Source organism: Narcine bancroftii, chromosome 2 (genome assembly GCF_036971445.1).
Source record: "Narcine bancroftii isolate sNarBan1 chromosome 2, sNarBan1.hap1, whole genome shotgun sequence".
Taxonomy (NCBI): domain Eukaryota; kingdom Metazoa; phylum Chordata; class Chondrichthyes; order Torpediniformes; family Narcinidae; genus Narcine; species Narcine bancroftii.
Window position 1 is genome coordinate 191,975,127 of NC_091470.1, and position 19,113 is coordinate 191,994,239.

Consider the following 19,113-nt stretch of genomic DNA (forward strand, 5'->3'; position numbering starts at 1 on the left):
GCCTGATTTAAGCAATGCTCCTGGTGAATGTGGACAGTAGAGGAAAGGGAGACCCCAGTGTTCTTCTTGACCTTGACCCTATGGATCAGACTCAGACACCGGACCCTGAACCCTGACTGTGGCCCAGACCTTGACCTTGTGCCCTAAACCCAGACCCCATGAGTCAGACACCAGACCTAGACCCCATGCCCCAGAAACCAGACCCAGACCCTATGCCTAGACCCTGACCCTGTGCTCCAGACCCCAGACCCAGACCAGCACGGCCTCACTTTCCTCTATGCCTGGCCACTAACCGCGTTACAGGAGGAAGCAACTTGGTGTTTTTCAGCTCCGGATCTCCACTGCACCAGCTCTGCTACCAACATGGCATCTGGCCAGATAAGAGGGAGATAAGAGGTCAATTTGGAAAGGAGACACATTTAGCAGAAATCAATAGTTAGATTGTGCGAGGCCTTGGCTGCTCCCACGTTAAGTCACTCTGCTGAGAGAGGAAGAAGTTCCTCTCGAGTCACACATGAAACGTTGGCAAATTAACCATCGAACACTTCAGCTCAGAAACCTTCGGCCCTTCTAGTCCAAGCTGAACGATGATTCTACCTTGTTCCGTTGTCCTGCCATACCCCTGGATCATACCCCGCCCATCCACGCACCTGTCAACATTTTTCTTTAGTGTAGCGGTCAGCATGGCGCTGTCACTAACCCAATTACACCTGATTCACCTTCAACCCCCAGTATGTTTTTGAAGGGTGGGAGGAAACCGGAGGCCCTGGGGAAAACCTATGCAGACACGGGGAAAACGTAGACAGCACGGGATTCAAACCCCGGTCGCTGGCTCAGTTCCATGGTTAATTTGACAATGTTTCATGTGTGACTCGAGAGGAACTTCTTCCTCTCTCAGCAGAGTGACTTAACGTGGGAGCAGCCAAGGCCTCGCACAATCTAACTATTGATTTCTGCTAAATGTGTCTCCTTTCCAAATTGACCTCTTATCTCCCATAACTGGCTCAGAACCAAGAAACTGGACTGGTTGCGACACAGGGGTGGGTTGGGGTGCGGGGGGGGGGGGTGGGGGGGGAGAACAACAGAGGAAGGCCACGATGTAGTCAGATGAATAGTTTGAAGGTGTGGATTAATAGGCTGGAAAATACAGTTAGTTCCTGGAGAGAAGGAGATAAATCAAGGTTCAAGATCCCATTATTTATCTATTTATTTATTATTTCTATTTCGACATACAGCACGGTAACAGGCCCTCTGGCCCACGAGCCAGTCCAATTAACCTACAGACCCCGGTACGTTTCGAACGCATTGTTGTCATGTAATAGTAGAGAACATGTAATATTACACAAAATTGCCTTCCACCTGCCGTAAGGCAAACGAAGAGTGACAATTAGCGACGCCCGGCGCCCCTCACAGTTAATGAAAGAGAAGCAGAAGGGAGTCCTTTCCGAGACCCTCAGTGTCCGTGGATTCCCCTCCCACAGCCTCTGCAGCCACTCAGACTCATGTTTGATCCATCAGCCGCCCGAGCTCCAGATCCGAACCTCCGACAAGCTCAGCGCCCGGACCCCCTTCTTGCCCTCAGCGCCCTCGCGAATCCTCCAGCAGCCCGTACGGGTCCCCCCGACCACATGTCGTCCCTCAGTTGCTGAATCCCTCGTTGGTCTGTCGCTGTCTCATCGTCCTATAGGATCTTCCCCTTCTCAATGTGGGGGGGGGGGCGGCTCTCCCCGCTTCTGGTGCCCTGCCCCAGACCACTGCTCTCCCAGAGTCTGCAGCCCTTCATGGCCTCTGCCAGCACCGGTCCAACACAAACCTTCTGCCATCATTAGTCCAACACAAACCCTCTGCCAACCCTAGACCAACACAAACCCTCTGCCAGCGTTGGTCCGACACAAATCCTCTGCCAGCGCTGGTCCATCAGAGCGGTGACAACCATTTAACGCACTGAGCCTGCTGTTCCTCAGGAAGGGGGGGGGGAGGTAACTGACCCCCCCATCGAAAGGAAACCCATGCATTTGAGTTCAGGGTTGATCCTGGGTCTCCACCAGACATTGAGTGAAACACGAAAGTCTGTGTTCACTGTTGTTGTAGCAAAAACCCACACAGTATCTCTGTCCCTTATAGACGCTAAAAGACTGGCTGAGTTCCTCCAACATCTTGATGTTTTTACTCCACCAGTCACTTCTCAGTTGCATCTAGTTGCTGTGTCCTGACCCGTTCACTGAGCCTTTCCATATCCCCCCATCCATATCCCCTGTTCATATCCCCATCCATAACTCCTTCTCCAAATACCCTTGTTCATATCCCCTCTCTGTATCCCCTGTTCATACCCCTCCATCCATATCTCCATCTCCATATCACCCTATTCATATCCCTCTATCTATATTTCCCTCTCCATATCCCTACCAATGTTCTAACCCATTTACGAGCATCTCCATATCCGCCTATCCATAGTTCCCCATGCATATCCCCCTCTCAATATCCCCTATCGATTTTCCCCATATCCATATACCCATGTTCATATCCCCTATACACATCCACCACTCCCTACACCCTTTCCATGTCCCGTGTTCATATTCCTCTATCCATTTCACCCCAAACATATCCCTTATCCATATCCTCCTGTCCGTATCCTCTATCCATATCCCGTTCATATCCCTTATCCATATCCTCCTGTCCGTATCCTCTATCCATATCCCCTGTTCATATCCCCACCAATGTTCTAACCCATTTACTAAGCATCTCCATATCTCATATCCATACACCCCCTAACCACATCCCCTATCCATAGTCCCCTGTTCTAATCCCCCATAATCTTTTAGCCCATTCACAAAACCTGTCCATGACTCCCTCTCCATATTCCAATATCTATACACCCCGTGCATGCCAACCCATTCACCCAACATCTGCATATCCCCCCTGCATTCTGACCCTTTCACCACCCTGCCCATGTCCCCCATCTGGAGCAACATACTATCTGAACAACACGGTCTCAGTGACGGGGCTTTGCTGAAGGCCTCCTGGAAGTTTAAATTCTCCACTTTAACCATTTCACCTATCAATCATCCCAATTACAACCTGAAAACAACATTTACAAATTTGTAAAGCATGATTTCCAGAAACTGTGGCTACACCGCTGTCTGGTTTGGGAATTAAATTGCTGCAGAAAATGACAATCCCCAGCCACATCCAACACAGCCGCCAATCTCCTGCCGATTACAGACATTGATGGAAGATGCTGACACGAGAAGGCAGCCAACATCATGAAGGATCCCCATCACCTTGGTCACCTCTTCTCACCGTTCCCTTTGGGCAGAAGTTACAGACGCCTGAAGACCTGTCCTCAAGGTTCAAGAACCGTTTCTATCCAATTGTTATCAGGCTCTTGAATGTACCCATACCTCCTTAAGTCTGATCAGAAACTATTCCAGGATGTCCAAAGATAACTCTGGATAATGAAAAGTTTCCTTCCTGACACTTTTGGGTGTATTTTGGGCTGTTAATCATGAAATCACCTTCACATTTTCCTATCATGTACCGATTTTTAGATAAAACTTATTTCTGTGATTTCCTGTCATATTTTAAGTCTGCTTCAAGCAGACAAAACCATGAAGGGCAAAAGGTTATTGAAAATTCATTCTCTCCATTCACCCATGGACGTCTTCCCTGCTGATCTCAGTGCCCCGAGTGACGAACACGGTGAAAGGTTTCACTGGGACATGGAAAAGCGGGATCAGGGCAACTGGAACCCATCAACACCAGCCGACTATTGTTGGACACTGACATGACAGGCATCAGATGCTGAGTACAAATGAAAATCAGTGGCAAACATTTTTAGGTCAGTTGAACTGACACAATGTGTCAGCATCATTATGCGATTAAACATGGTAAATTCAATAAAAGTGAATTTAATGTTTCTCCAACTTCCGATGTGAGCCAGGAAATCTGAAATGATCTTTGCGTTCAGCTTGAAGTTGTCTATCAGAATCACCAATTTGTTTTCAGGAAGCAAATCTATTGAAAAATATTTGTTGTCCAGTGATACCTACATTTCAGGCCTGAGCCCTTCTTTAAGGTATGAGCTTGGAGAGTGGGGGGGGGGGGGGGGGGGGGGGGAGGGAACTGGTGTGGAGCTGGGAAGGCAAATAGTGAGGTATTCATCCTTCCTCTGTGGATAAGAGTTCCCCACCCCCATTCAATGCCCTCACCTCCCCCCGACCTCCTCACCTCCCCCCAATCCCTTCACCTACCCCCCACCACTCCTCACCTTCCCTTCACCCCTATTCAATACAGGACAGGGTTCCCCTCACCTCCCATAGATCGGGTGGATGGGAAGTGCTTGTTTCCCAGGGCAGGAGTAGCAAACACCAGAGGACGTCTGTATAGACTGAAAGGAGGGACATTTAGGGGAGACATCAGGGGTATGTTATTTTACACTGAGAGTTGTGGGTGCCTGGATTGCCTCACATGGGGAGGTGCTGGAGGCTGGAACATTAGGGGCATTTAAGGGACTTTTAGATGAACACTTGGATGGAAGAAAAATAGAGGGTTACGAGGTAGGGAGGATTTGGTATTTTTTGGTAGGGATATATGGGTCAACACAACATCAAGGGCCCAAGGGCCTGTACTGTGCTGTAATGTTCTACGTTCTAAGTTAGAAAGACCCAGTCTCTTTTTAAAATTCAAGCTCACTGCAGTACATTCTAGTAAATCTGGTCAATTCACAATCCCCCAAACATTCTCTAATCACCCCTGTTTGGAGATCACCAGGGACACCTGGCTCCAAGCTCATTGCTGGGAGCAGCACGCACCCAGCGAAGCTGTGGTCAGCACAGGGAGCGTCCACTAAAGCCATGCATGGGAGTTGATCAAGCAACACAATTAACATCAACTTCCCCAGTTTCCGTGAAGAACCTTCCCCCACTTCCACTTCTCCCTTATCCTTCCCCCTCTCTCTTCCTCCCCACGTCATCTTCCCCTGTATCCTTCCCTCTCTCTCTTCCTCCCCCACTTCTTCTTCCCCTGTATCCTTCCTTCCGTCTCCTTTCACAGAGCTAACACCAGTTCTCACCTCTACTCTTATCATATCCAATTTACACCTTTTGTCTGTTGGTCTGGACTCCTCCCCCCCCCCCCCCCCCATTTCCCCCTCTTTCTCTCTAGAACCTGGCTCATACCTCTCAAAGAAGGGCTCAGGACTGAAATTTGTCTAACAAATTTTCTCAACAGGTTTGGTTCCTTAAAACAAATTGGTGATTATAAAAGACCACTTCAAGCTGAACACGAAGGTAATTCCACATTTGCTTGATCACGTTGGAAGTTGGAGAAACATTACATTAACTTTGATTGAATTTACGTTTAATCGCATGACAATATTGACCCTTTGCGTCAGTTCAACCGACCTAAAAATGTTTTGACGCTTGTTTTCGTTTGTACTCAGCATCTGATGCCTCTGGTGTCAGTGTCCAACAATAATCGGCCGGCGTTGATGGATTCCAGTTGCCCTGATACCACCTTTCCACGATCACAATGTCCCGGTGAAACCTTTCACTGCAGTGTAAAGTAGAGATTCCCAAGGTCATCCAGGAAATTTCCAATGGGTCCACAGTCCTACCGTGTAGTAGGTAGGGCCGAGGCCCCAGGAAATGTTCCCGGACCACCTTCTCCCTGCGATGTGAAGAGCCAAATGGCCACGCAGGGAAGCCTTGTGATGTCAGCGCTTGCGATCAGAGAACCGTGGGCCGCTTCGGCACATCGTGATGGCAGCACAATGCGGGATGAATTTCTGTCCTCATTAACCATAATCCCTCACACAGCTGGATTTCCCAGAGCGGTTCCAGCTGCACGAGGGTTAATGGGAAACGAAGTCACCATTGTGCCGCCATCGCGATGGGGTGGGGGGGGGGAGCGGGGCGCAGGGGGGTAGACGGGCGATGGAGGGCCGCGGGGGGGAGGGAGGAAGGGAGCAAGCGGGTAGGCAAGTGACCAACGGACGAGGGGTGAAATTCTGTAATGAATGGGACCCCCTAAATTGCCCAGGGAGGGCAAATTCCCGGGAATTTGGACGGCGGTGTGAAAGGCCTGGGAAGAGCTGAATTCCCGGGAACTTCACCGGGTCACCGCTCGCCTGCGGTGTGAAAACGCCTGCACCAAACTCAGCAGGAAGGATCCAAGTGTGAATGCAGATGATGAATTTTCAATGAGAACATACGACAGGAAATCACAAAAATGTGTTACATTTAAACTACAGTTCCTAATTGGGAAATTATAATGCGAGTTTCATGATCCCTGTGTTCAGGGAGGAAAATCTTCCTGGTCCCGTGTAATATCTCCTGGCCACTCCTGCTGAATCCCTGCAATATTTCTGTGTTTTGACCTCAACCGAACAGCACAGAAGCTGGAGTAACTCAGCAGGTCGCGCAGCGTCGGGAGGGAGTGAAAGTGTGGCCAGACCGTGGCAAGGCTCCAGGTTCTCCGTTACTTCTTTCCGGAGCCACTGGGTCCTGCACGGGACCCCCGTCTGCAGGCGCTCCGCCCTCTGCACCCAGACCCCGGGGACCTGGCGCTGTCTCCCAAACTGGACTGGGGGGGGGGGGGGGAACGTTCCCTGACCCGCTGTCCCTTCCACAAACCCTCCCCTTTGCTCTCAGCACCCCGCCCTTTCGTTGCAATTTAAAACTGGCTGCATGTCCCGTTGACCCAGTCCCAGAGCTGAGGACAGGGCGCGAACTATAAATCCTCCTTCCCATCCCGCCCGGGTCCGAACCAGCCCGCGCCCGACTCCCGATCACCCGGGTCCGAATCAGGTCGGGTCAGGCACCCCATCGCCTGGTCCGAACCAAGTCGCGTCTGAACCAGCCCGGGTCCGGGTCACCTACCGCCCGGGTCCGAACCAGGTCGGGTCTGTACCAGCCCGGGTCCGGGTCACCAATCGCCCAGGTCCGGCACCCGACCGCCCGGGTGTGAACCAGCCCGGGTCCGGCTCCCCGAGTGGGTCCGGCGTCAGCGAGCCCGATGCCCGGCGGGGACGCGGCAGGTCTGGGGCTCGGGCTGCTGGGCTGGGTGCTTGTTGCCGTGTGTCTGGCCAACGAGGAGTGGAAGGTGTCCACCCTGGACGGCAGCGTGATCACCACGTCCACCATCTACGAGAACCTGTGGAAAAGTTGCGCCAGTGACTCCACCGGCGTCTTCAACTGTCGCCACTTCCTCACCCTGTTCGGGCTCTCAGGTACGGTGGAGGGGGGGGGGGGTCGCTTCCGGGAGAGGGGGGAAAGTTAACAAGGGGTGCAGGGAACACACTCACAACATCTAGGTTGCGATGGGGTTGAGGTTGTGTGAAGGGAGATGAGGTGGTGTTGGGGGTGGGGGGTGGAGGTGTTGGGGTGGGGGTTGTGTTGGTGTTGAGTTGGTTGTTGTGGTTCTGTGGGGATGAGTTCAGTTGTTTTTAAATTAAATTTTGACAGACAGCAGGAAACCAACTCACAAGCCCCTGCCCCACAAATTCACCAATGAACCTACAACTCCCACACAATTTGAAGAATGGGAGGAAACATCAGAAACTGGAGCAGGAGCTGGCCATTCAGCCCATCGAGTCTGTAGCACCATTCAATTATATATAACCATAGAACAATTACAGTATGGAAACAGGCCATCTCGGCCCCTGTAGTCCGTACTGATCTAAGTGATCTCTTCTCGTCCCATTTACCTGCACTTTGCCCTTAACCCTCCAACCTATCCAACCTTTCCTTAAATGACCAAATTGACCCTACTCCAACCACCTCTTCCGGAAGGTCATTCCACTCAGCCACCACTCTCTGAGTGAAGAAGTTCCCCCTCATGTTACTTCTAAACTTTTGCCTCCTTCACTCTTAACTCATGACCTCTTGTTTGAATCTCCCCTCCCCTCAAGGGGAAGAGCCTATTCACATCTACTCTATCTATCCCCCCATAATTTTAAACACCTCTATCAAATCCCCCCTCAACCTTCTAAGCCCCAATGAATAAAAACCCAGTCTACTCGATCTTTCTCCGTATTCTAGATACTGCAATCCAGGCAACATTTTAGTCAATCTTCTCTGCACCCTCTCTATCTTATTGATATCCTTCCTATAATTTGGGGACCGGAACTGCACAAAATATTCCAAATTTGGCTGCCTCACCAATGCCTTGAAAAGTCTCAACATCACTTCTCAACTCCTATATTCTATGCTTTGATTTATAAAGGCCATTTTACCAAAAGTTATCTTCACCATTCTATCCACCTTCTGCCCCACCCCTTCACTGCATATGTCCTGATCTGATGATCGGCTCATTTCCACCCACCTGCCTTTTCCCCCATAGCCTTCAATTCCCCGACTGTGTAAAAATCTACCCAACTTGGTCTTAAATATATTTACTGAGGTCGCCTCCACTGCTTCAATGGGCAACAAATTTCACAGGTTCCCCACCAACTGGGAAAAGTAGTTCCTCCTCATCTCCATCCTAAACTACACCCCTGGATCTTGAGATTATGTTCCCTCATTTTGGTCTCCCCCACCCATGGGAACAACTTAACAATCTTTACCTTGTCTGTGCCTTTCATAATTTTATGTGCTGTGTCGGTGCCAGAACGAATATTAGTGGGGGACATTAGTGCATTGGGGCAGGGGGGGCACAGTGCAAAGCTCATAAACTTGCTCAGTGGAGGTGGGGGGGGGGTGGTGTTACCATCATCCGCCCCCGAGGAGGTAGGTGTCGAGAGGGGCTGGCTGAATGGCGTTAAGCATCATTTGTCGTCGGGGGTGCGTGAAAAGTCACTGGCGAGCGTCGAGCTAGATGCTCGTGATGCTTGATGAACGCCAGTGGCAGGAAGGGCAGGACGGCGAGCAGTGGCCGTGACCGTTTGTAGAGGGCAATGCCTGCGGACGTCCCCCTTGTAACCGACCCTATTTATATGTTTCTATAAGATCCCATCTCTTATAAATTTCAGTGAGGGCCATCTCAATCTCTCCTTGTAGGCCAACCCCCTCATCTCTGGACCCGTGCTCTTTGAATGAACAAGTAGGGGTTGGAAGGTTTGTTTGTGAACCTCCTCATTGGTATATGGACATGAGTGCCTCGCTCCTGCTCGTTCCTGGGGGTCCCGGAAGAAGGAAGGAAGAGCTTGGTGGTTCCCTGAAGCCCTTTGTGGTTGGTGGGCATTGGAGGGACCACAGCCAGTCCTGGACATGGAGAGCAGTGTTGACATCCAAGTTCCTTTATGCTTTTCATAAAGTTATTAAAAAAAGGAAAATAAATCTTCAGAGAATGGGGAACTATTGCCAGCTTAACCCCTCCAGCCCAGGGCAGGTATTTGTGAGACTTCCCCTCCTCTGCCAATGCCTTGATCTGAGTGTGGGGTCGGAACGGGGAAATTGCCCGGGGATTGTGTGATGTGTGTGGTCTCAGAATGGTTCATTTGCCTCCCCCTTACTGGGTCTGCACTGCTCAGGGATCTTACTAACGGTCCACACTGGACAGGGGTCTCACTGAGGGTCCGCACTTCTTAGGGGTCTTTCTGAGTGTCCACACTAGTCAGGGGTCTCACTGAGGGTCTGCATTGGTCAGGGGTCTCACTGAGGGTCCTTATTAGTCAAGGGTCTCACTGAGGGTCCGCATTGGTCAGGGGTCTTACTAAGGGTCCATATTGATCAGGGTTTTACTGAGGGTCTGCACTGGTCAGTGGTCTCACTGAGGGCTCGTATTGGTCAATGGTCTTACTGAGGGTACATATTGGTCAGGGTCTCACTGAGGGTCCACACTGGTCAGGGGTCTCATTGAGGGTCCACACTGGTCAGGGGTCTCATTGAGGGTCCGCACTGGTCAGGGGTCTCACTAAGGGTCCATATTGATAGGGTTTTACTGAGGGTCTGCACTGGTCAGTGTTCTCACTGAGGGTCCGTATTGGTCAGTGGTCTCACTGAGGGTCCATAATGGTCAGGGTCTCACTGAGGGTCCACACTGGTCAGGGGTCTCACTGAGGATCTGCACTGGTCAGGGGTCTCACTGAGGGTCCATATTGTTCAGGGGTTTTCTGAGGGTCTGCACTGGTCAGGGTTTTCACTGAGGGTCCCCACTGGTCAGGGGTCTCACTGAGAATCTGTATTGGTCAGGGGTCTCACTATTGGTCAGAGGTCTCACTGAGGGTCCACACTGGTTGGGGTCTGCACTTGTCAGGGGTTTCACTGAGGGTCCCCACTGGTCGGGGACCAGTGAGGATTGCATTGGTCTCAGTTTTATGTATGGTCTTACCTGCTTTGCTCTGATAAATCCTCAGCCCTCAGATTGCAGTTGGTGAGGATTGATGATCCTCTGAAACAATTATCCACTCAAATAAAGTCAGTTTATTCCACACAATGAAGTGAGGACAGAGTTGGGGTCTGATATTGGAGCATCACATCACTTAGAGATATATTCCTGAACTGGGCAGAAGGGGAACAACTGTTTCTCCATCAGAACACCCTCTCCCTGTCACCGTAACTGTGGTTCCCCATCCCGAACCCGTCACCATAACCATGGTTCCCCATCCCAAACACCCTCTCCCTGTCACCATAACTGTGGTTCCTCATCCCGAGCCCAGCACTGTAACTGTGGTTCCCCATCCGGAACATCCTCTCCCCATCACCGTAACCGTAGTTCCTCATCCTGAACACTCTCTCCCCATCACTGTATCTGTGGTTCCCCATCTCGAACCCATCACTGTTACCGTGGCTTCCCATCCTAAACCCATCACCATAACCATGGTTCCCCATCCCAAACCCATCACCGTAACATGGTTCCCAATCTTGAACCCATCACCGTAACCGTGGTTCCCCATCCCGAACCCAACACCATAACCATGGTTTCCCCATCCCAAATCCAACACTGTAACTGTGATGGTTTCCCATTCCAAACCCAACACCATAACCATGGTGGTTTCCCATCTCCATAACCATCATGGTTCCCCATCTCCATAACTATCATGGTTCCCCATCTGAGCTCTTGCTCACCAACAAACCCTGGTCCAGATATTGTATCTCCTTTAAACATCTTAACTGTGTCTGTAATGCGAGTCTATACCCTTCCTACATGTCCCTCAGGCCTGAACATTGATTGGATGTTGGGTCTCAAAGGTCATTCATCAATCCTCCCTCCCTGACTAAGAGTTCATAACATTTCTGATTTGATTTTGTGTGGATTCATCGAACACTTTACGAGGTATCTCACTAAAGATTGATTGGATGCTGGTCTTCTGATTTAATGGGGATCTGCTTGGCTGTAGCTTGATAGGACAGTGGGAATCTGTAGTAAAGTGCTAATTGGGTGCACAGGACTGGGGTTTGTAATTTCACACATTTTCCAGAGACTTCTCCTCTTTGTGAGGTCATGTTGCAGCTCCACACATCTCTGGTGAAACCACACGTAGAGGATTGTGTTTAGAGCTGGTCACCTCATTACAGGAAGGATGTGGAAGCTGTGCAGAGGGGGCAGAGGAGATTCACCAGGATTGGGAAATGTCTTATGAGGCAAGGTTAGCGACTTTTCTCTTTGGAGTGTAGAAGGATAAGAAAAAACTTAGAGGTCTGCAAGATTCTGAGAGGCATAGGTAGGGTGGATGGCCAGCACCTGTATCCCAGGGGGATCAGCAAACACCAGAGGGTGTCTATACAGAGTGAAGGGAGGGAGGTTTAGGGGAGATGACAGGGGTAAGTTTTTTTACACAGAGAGTTGTGGGTGCCTGGAATGGTGGTGGGTGGAGGCTGGCACAATGGGGGCATTTAAGAGACTCTTAAACAGGCACATGGATGGAAATAAAACAGAGGGTTATGAGGTAGGGAGAGTTTAGTTTTTTTTAATGGAATATATGGGTTGTCACGACATTGTGGGCCGAAGGGCCTGTACCATGCTGTAATGTTCAATGTTCTGTGTTCCTTCTCCTTAGATTATGTCCGTGTCTCGCAGGCTCTGATGATCATCTCCATCGTTCTGGGCCTTTTTGCTGTCGTTGTCAGTATCTTTGGCATGCAATGTTTCCAACTGCAGAGAGCAGATCCCGATGAAAAGGCAAAAGTTGCCTCCGCGGGAGGGGCACTATTTATTGTGGCAGGTGTGTGGTTGGGGCGTGGGTAGAGATAGTCATAGAGGCCATTCTGCCCCATTACCTCTGTCTTAGTCCCGGCGCACGGCCTGGACGTTCAGGTGCAGGGGGATCTGGACACTTCTTGAATGCTTCCAGAGGAGCACCTCGCCTCCGTCTGCCGCAATGGCCATCCATTTCAATTCCCCGGCTCATTCCCTTGCTGGCCTGTCTGTCCATGTACTGGCAGACCCGCAAATTCCCTCATATTCCACCGGATGCCATTAATGTTGACTTCTCTGGTTTTTGTTTAACCCCACCCACCCAATTTCTTCCCCTCCCCCCCCCCCCCCCACCGTCGTCTCCCCCCAGCTCTGTCATCTCTCCCTTCACACAGACATGATCAATTCTCACCTCTCCCCTTAGCCAATGAACACCTCTTGTTGGTCTGGAACCCTCCCCCTGTCTCCATTCTGAGATTTCCTGGATTTTTTTGCTCACTCCTTGAGGAAGGGCTCAGGCCCGAAATGTCGGTGATTTATCTCTTGTGGATCCTGCGCGACCGGCTGAGTCTTCCATCATTTCTGTGAGGTCTGAATGCTGTCAGTGAGCCTGCTCCCAGCGCTCTCTCCCACAGCATGTTCCAACTTCTCCCCCACTGAACGAGCCACCCACCCATCTCAAGTCCCTCTGAATCTCCATCCCCTCTTCACCACTGACAGTGGCGTCACTGGGGTTGGTGTCCCCCAGTATGGTAACTCATGGTGTCCCCTCCCCCCCCACCCCCGGGACCTTGTCCCGTACCAGACCATCCAGAATACTTAGTAACAGTTTTGGTACCAATGTTATTGGTAAATCGTAATTCCCGGAGATCACTGAAGGTAACGGCGAAAGTCGTGAGATAAACAACCGGAAAAATTAAAATTACACCTTTAAATTTCAGTATCATATGACTTCATTCTCCAAAATGTTACTGGTCTCAGTTCACAAACACTAATGACCACAATATTGTAGCTAAAACCCCAGAACATTTGACAAAAGCAGCCACTGTAAAAACATCGGCAGCAACAAAAACAACAGTGCTTGCTGATGGGCGCGTGCGGACGGAACCACATGATTCAGAGCGTCGTTGTCATCGGGTCATAAAGATGGCTCTGAATGGAGCGCGTTAGAAGGTACAAAAAGTAAATGAGCATTGAGTTTTAGCCTCATAGGTGTATTGACATGTGTCAGCTGGACTGATGAAAAATGTTTTTGTTGTTCTAACCAATGACAGGGATAATTTTATAAAAAATAAATTTCTGCTGAAACTTCATAAAAACTTTATAGCCAGAGATTTTGGTGTCACTCCCTCTGATGGTGTCACTTGGTGTGGTCCACACCCCCTTCGTGATGCCATTGACCACTTATATGGGGAACAGTTCCAGCAGTAGATAACCTATAAGTTCACATCCCTCCCTGCTCTGGTCTCTGTCCACTCCCCTCAGAACTGGACCACAGGGTTCCACTGCCTGTCCTAGTGAATCTCCCCTACACTCTCCCTGAAAAAGTGGGGCTGAACTGAGTCAGAGGGCCAGGGGAGGTGGGGGGGGCTGAGGGAGGGCAGAATGGGAGGGGTGAGTGGGGGTTGGGGAGAGTGGGGGTTGGGACAGGATGATGGGTCGGGTGGGGTGCAGGGGATGGGAGGGGAGGGGTAGAAAGGGGGTGTTTGAAGAGGGGAGGAGGAGGGGAGAGGAGGGATGGGATGGGAGACAGTAGGGGAGGAGTTGCATTGAGGGGGAATGGGGAGTGGAGGATCTAGGAGGGCTGCGGGAGCTGCAGTTTGCTCAGAGGCATTGCTGTCTCTACAGCCCTATGTGCGATGGTTCCGGTCTCGTGGTATGCCTTCAACATCACCCGGCAGTTCTACGACCCCCTCTACTCGGGAACCAAGTGAGTTGTGGGTTGGTCAGTGCTTTCCCCCTCGCTGGGGTTTTCCTGTCGTGTATTCTCCCTCTCCCCTCAACCCTCACTCCTCTGACTTTCTCCCCCTCTCCCCACTCCCCATAAATCCCCCTCCCTCTCCCCATCCCCCTCCATTTCTCCCCCTCTGCATGTGACCCCTCCTCCCTACTCCTCCCTTCTCACCCTTCTCCTCCCTCCCATGACTCCCCTTCTCTTTTCACTCCTTCCTCCCCTCCCCATCTCCCCTTCCCTTCTCTCCCTCTCCCCCTCCCCTCTCCCTCTCTTTCCCGCTCCCGTGACCACCTTCCCTCTCCTTCTCCCCCTCTTCCCCGACCCTTCGACTTCCTTGTCTGCAACCCCCTCAACTCACTTTCTCCCTCATCCCAAACTCAACCTGACCACCTCAACCCCCACTCCCTCTCAATGCCCCACTACCCCATCTACCCCAGTCCCCCTCAACCCCCCACTCCCCATCAATCCCTGCCCCCATCTACCCTACTCCCCTTCAACTCCCTGCTCCCCCAATGACCTGACACTGCTCTCCCATCAACCCCACTCCCCCTCAACCCCCTGCTCCCCATTGACCTTGCTCCCCCCTCAACCCATTCTCATCCACCTCAATTCCCTCAATCCCCTCTGTCACCTTATGACCCTCCTCTCACCACCCCCTCTCCCCACTCTTCTCCCAACCCCCTTTTTCACCCCCCCACATGACTCTAAGAAGATGTTGCCATTTACATTTGCACAGTTTAGTCATGCAACATGTTTCTTTGGAGGGGGGTTTAGGGGCGGTCCTTCTGCCCCCCTGGTCAGGACTGGGAGAGAAGGGAGGGGGACATTGTGGGAGTGATGCTGGTAACTGTGGTAACCCTTCTTCTCCCGGGTCCAGGTATGAATTGGGACCAGGACTCTACATCGGCTGGGCTGGGGGCTCCCTGCAGATAATTGGGGGGATCTGCCTCTGCCTCACTTGTAAACGAGCCTCCGGTGTCACTGGGTAAGTGTCGGCAGGGAGACCCTTCAACTCTCGTGTCCCTACTGACGTCCCAACGGAGACCCCTTGCCCCCATGCCTTGGACCTCGTCATCTCTTCCGACACCAGGGCCACAGTACTGCTACACCCCTCCCATGAGACTAACCCGCTGCACACAGTCACCCCTTATTCTCTGACAATGCCCCAAAACTTGGCCATGTCCCCAATCCCCTACTCCAGGCAGACAACATCGAACATAACATCACAGTTCAGGCCCTTCGGCCCGCGATGTCATGCTGACCTATATTTACCTAAAAAAAACAAAATCCTCCCTCACACCCTTAACACCATCCACATGCCTGTCTAAATGCCCCCAATATTCCAGCCTTCCCACCCCCCTGGCAAGGCATTCCAGACCCCACAACTCTCTGCATTAAAAAGTACTTCCCCCTGACGTCTCCCCTAAACTTCCCTCCCTTCACTTTGTACAGACGTCCTCTGGTGTTTGCTGTTCCCGCCTTGGGAAACAGGCGCTGGCCGTCCACCATATCTCTGCCTCTCAGAATCTTGTCGAACTCTGATAAGTCTCCTCTCATCCTTTTACGCTCCAAAGAGAAAAGTCCCAGCTCTGCTCATCTTCCCTTGTAAGACTTCTTTCCTAATCTAGGCAACGTTCTGGTGAATCTCCTCTGCCCCCTCTCCCCAGCTTCCCCATCCTTCCTGTAATGAGGTGACCAGAACTGAACACAATGCTCCATCCTGCCCCTTGACTTCGAACTCAACAATCTCAGTAAACAGGAAAGTCGACAGATGATGTGATTTTAGGGCAATACACTGGAGAAATTCAGCCAGACATGTTGGGATATAACCAATATCTTGGGCCCTAGCATGGACAGAGTTGATGTCGAAAGGTTGTTCCCCATGGTGGGAGAGTCTAGGACAAGAGGGCACAACTTCAGGATTGAAGGACATCTGGTTAGAACAGAGATACGGAGGAATTTTTCTGGTGAATCTGGAATTTGTTGCCTCAGGTGGATGAGGAGGTCGGGTTATTGGCTGTATTTAAGGCAGAGATTGATAGGTTCTTGATTAGCCAGGGCATCAGAGATTATAGGGAGAAGGTCAGGCAGTGGGGCTGAGTGGGGAAATGGATCAGTTCATGATTAAATGGCAGAAACCTTGATCGAATATGGCCTTCCATTGTGGTTTCCAGTGAGATCCTCTAGTGCTCAGTGTTTATGGTCCTGGCCGTAGGAGCACGTCTGGGACCCCGGAGACCAAGACGGCTCCAAGCGTCGATACTGACCACTGGTTGAGCATCCAAGGTGGGGGCATGGGCTGGTCACTATGGTGATGAGCAAGGTCAGTGTTGGTGGGGGTGGGAATTTCACCCCTGGCAGCAACGGTTGAGGGGATTGGAGAGGGGTTGAGGTCAGGCTGTTGTTTAAAAACCAGGGGCTCACTTGCCAGTGAAAGTAACGCCACATCAGGGACAAAATCTCCCTACATTCAGAAAGGAAGAACCTGATGCTGGAGAAACTCGACAGGTCAAACAGGGTCCTCTGTACTGCAAAGATAAAGGTGCAGAACCGATGGTTTGGGCTTGGGGCAAAATGTGGGCAGGCGCCTGAACAAAGTGGTGGGGGGAGAGGGGAAGGGGAACAGACCCACAGGCAGGGGGAAACAGGGGGATAAGGGAGGGGGGAGGGCACCAGCAGCAAACAGGGGGAAGGGGGGGGTGGATCTGTAAATGGAGGAAAGGAGATGGAGAGCTGGAGAAGGGGGGGGGGGAAGAATGGGGAGTGGGCGAGTAGAACCTGGAAACGTCCATGTTAGTGTTGTTCGGTTGGAGAGTGCCCAGACAGAAAATTACATTGCCTTGTCGAGGGGCCAAGGCCTGAAACATTGGTAACCCTTCACTTCCTGTGGTCTGCTGAGTTTCTCCAGCACGTTGGGGTGTGGGCCACGCCTGGCTCAGATAGGCTGGTCAGTATTGAGGGGTTGGGCCGAAGGGCCTGTATCCCTGCTGTAAAACTGTCTCTCTCTGACACGGCTTCACCTCGCCATGGGTTCCACCGTCTCCCCCCTCCACAGATCCCTCTGCCTCCCTCCTCCACAGACCCATCTTTCCCCTGGAGGGTCCTCTCCGTGGATCCATGGGTACCATTGCTTTCTCTGGGCAAGCACCACAGACACAGAGCTGTATTCACTTGCCTCCTTACTCCTCACAGGGAATACACGTACGCATACAGAACCCCTCGGACCTCGTTGGTGCCGGTGACCAAGAACTACTCCTCCCAGGTGGATCACTGCAGTAACTTCGGCAAGAATGCCTATGTCTGAGAGGTCAGGGTGTCTCTGCAAACTTGGCATCCGTAAACAGGACTGGCTGTTGGGAACTGGTACGACCCTCTCTCTGGTGCGACTCTCTCTCTGTTCCCACCACACTCAAGGTGGTCAGTCTGCTGCCCGCCCTTTGATCAGATCGGTGTGATCAGTCTCTGTGTGACGGGGTGGTGGGGGAGGGGGGGGGAAGGTGGATGGTGATTAAAGGATTAATAAAACCATTTCCACACTAAAGACTTCCTGTGGTGAATGTTCCCATGCAGTTGGGAGTGGGTGGGTGGGTGGGGCAGACTGCGTGAGGGGGGAGGTGTCCTAGCCACCATGCAAGCTTCACCCACCTCTGGCTCCCCTCGGTCCTGGCTCCCTCATCCCACTCCTCACCCCCTGCTCCCCATAACCCCCTCCCCCAAGTCCTGGCTCCCTCACCCCCACTCCTCACCTCCCACTCCTCACCCTCCACTCCCCATAACCCATCCTGCTCCTCATTCTCCACTCTCCCCTCACTCCCCATAACCCCTTCCCCTGGTCCTGGCTCCCTCACCCCACACTTTCCTCTCACTCCCCATAACCCCTTCCTCTAGTCCTGGCTCCCTCACCTCACACTCTCCCCTGCACCCCATAACTCCCTCCCCCAGTCCTGGCTCCCTCACCTCTCCCCCGATCCTCATCCCCCACTCTCCTCCACTCCCCTGCTCCATCCACTCCCTGTAACCCCCTCCCCCAGTCCTGGCTCTCTCAGCCGCTTCTGATCCCTCCCCGTGGCAGAAGACCACTGAATCAGCATGAGGTTTGGAGTTCTCTGGTTGACAAGGGATAGAGAGAAGAACAGGGGGTTGGTGGGGAGGGCTTAGTGGCATCACTAGGGTTGGTGTCACACCTACCCCCGGGACCTCGTCCGGTACCAGACCATCCAGAATACTTAGTAATAGTTTTGGTACCAACGTTACTGGTCAATTGTAATTTCCAGAGATCACTGAATGTAACGGTGATAGTTGTGAGATAAACAACTGGAAAAATTAAAAGTACACTTTTAAATTACAGTATCAAATGCACGGCCTCAGTGTATTTATATTTACATCGTTTCATGGGGTTAAAATGAAAAATCTTTTCCTTTAATTCCTACATAATTCTCAATAAAGTTACTGAACTCGGTTCACAATCACAATATTGTAGCTAAAACCCCAGAACATTTGACAAAAGCAGCGACTGTAAAAACACCGGCAGCAACAAAAACAACAGCGCTTGCTGATGGGCGTGTGGACACGGAACCACATGATTCAAAGCATCGTTGTCATTGGGTCATAACGATGGCTCTGTCGGAGCACGTTAGAAGGTTCAAAAAGTAAATGAGTATTGAGTTTTAGCCTCGTAGGGAATTTTATTCTCGATTTTCAGACAACAATTAACTTTCTTACGACAGTTATGGATAACACACAAAAGTCAGTTTTCCCCTCCCTTCTCCCCCAAACCCCAAATACAACTGAGAATAAAGTTATACACAAAACACAAATCCTGGTGTGGTTGACGACCCCAGGTACTTAAATAAAAAGGGGGTCAGGGTCAAAGAAGGGAGTGGCCACCCGTCGTCTGGCCCACGTCCCATTTATTTGACCCCTAATCATTTCCCTGCCAGGGCAGGTTGTTTCATCTCGTTCCGAAGGGGTGAATTATATCCATGTACCTCTGAATTGCAGATAAGCCTGGCTCACTCGAATGAATGTGTTACGTTTCCTCCTTAAATTGTACACGATTTTCTCCAGGGGAATGCAACTGCATC

At 51.3% G+C, this 19,113-nt stretch overlaps 1 protein-coding gene across 1 annotated transcript; it reads left to right on the top strand.

Moving 5' to 3' along the window:
- Positions 1-6,419: 6,419 nt before the first annotated feature.
- cldn15a (claudin 15a) lies at positions 6,420-18,384 on the top strand. Its single transcript, XM_069919759.1, has 5 exons — positions 6,420-7,228; positions 11,939-12,103; positions 13,924-14,005; positions 14,907-15,014; positions 17,222-18,384. Exons 1-5 carry the CDS (start codon positions 7,015-7,017, stop codon positions 17,331-17,333), a joined length of 681 nt encoding a protein of 226 aa, XP_069775860.1. The 5' UTR covers positions 6,420-7,014; the 3' UTR covers positions 17,334-18,384.
- The last annotated feature ends 729 nt before the right edge of the window (positions 18,385-19,113 follow it).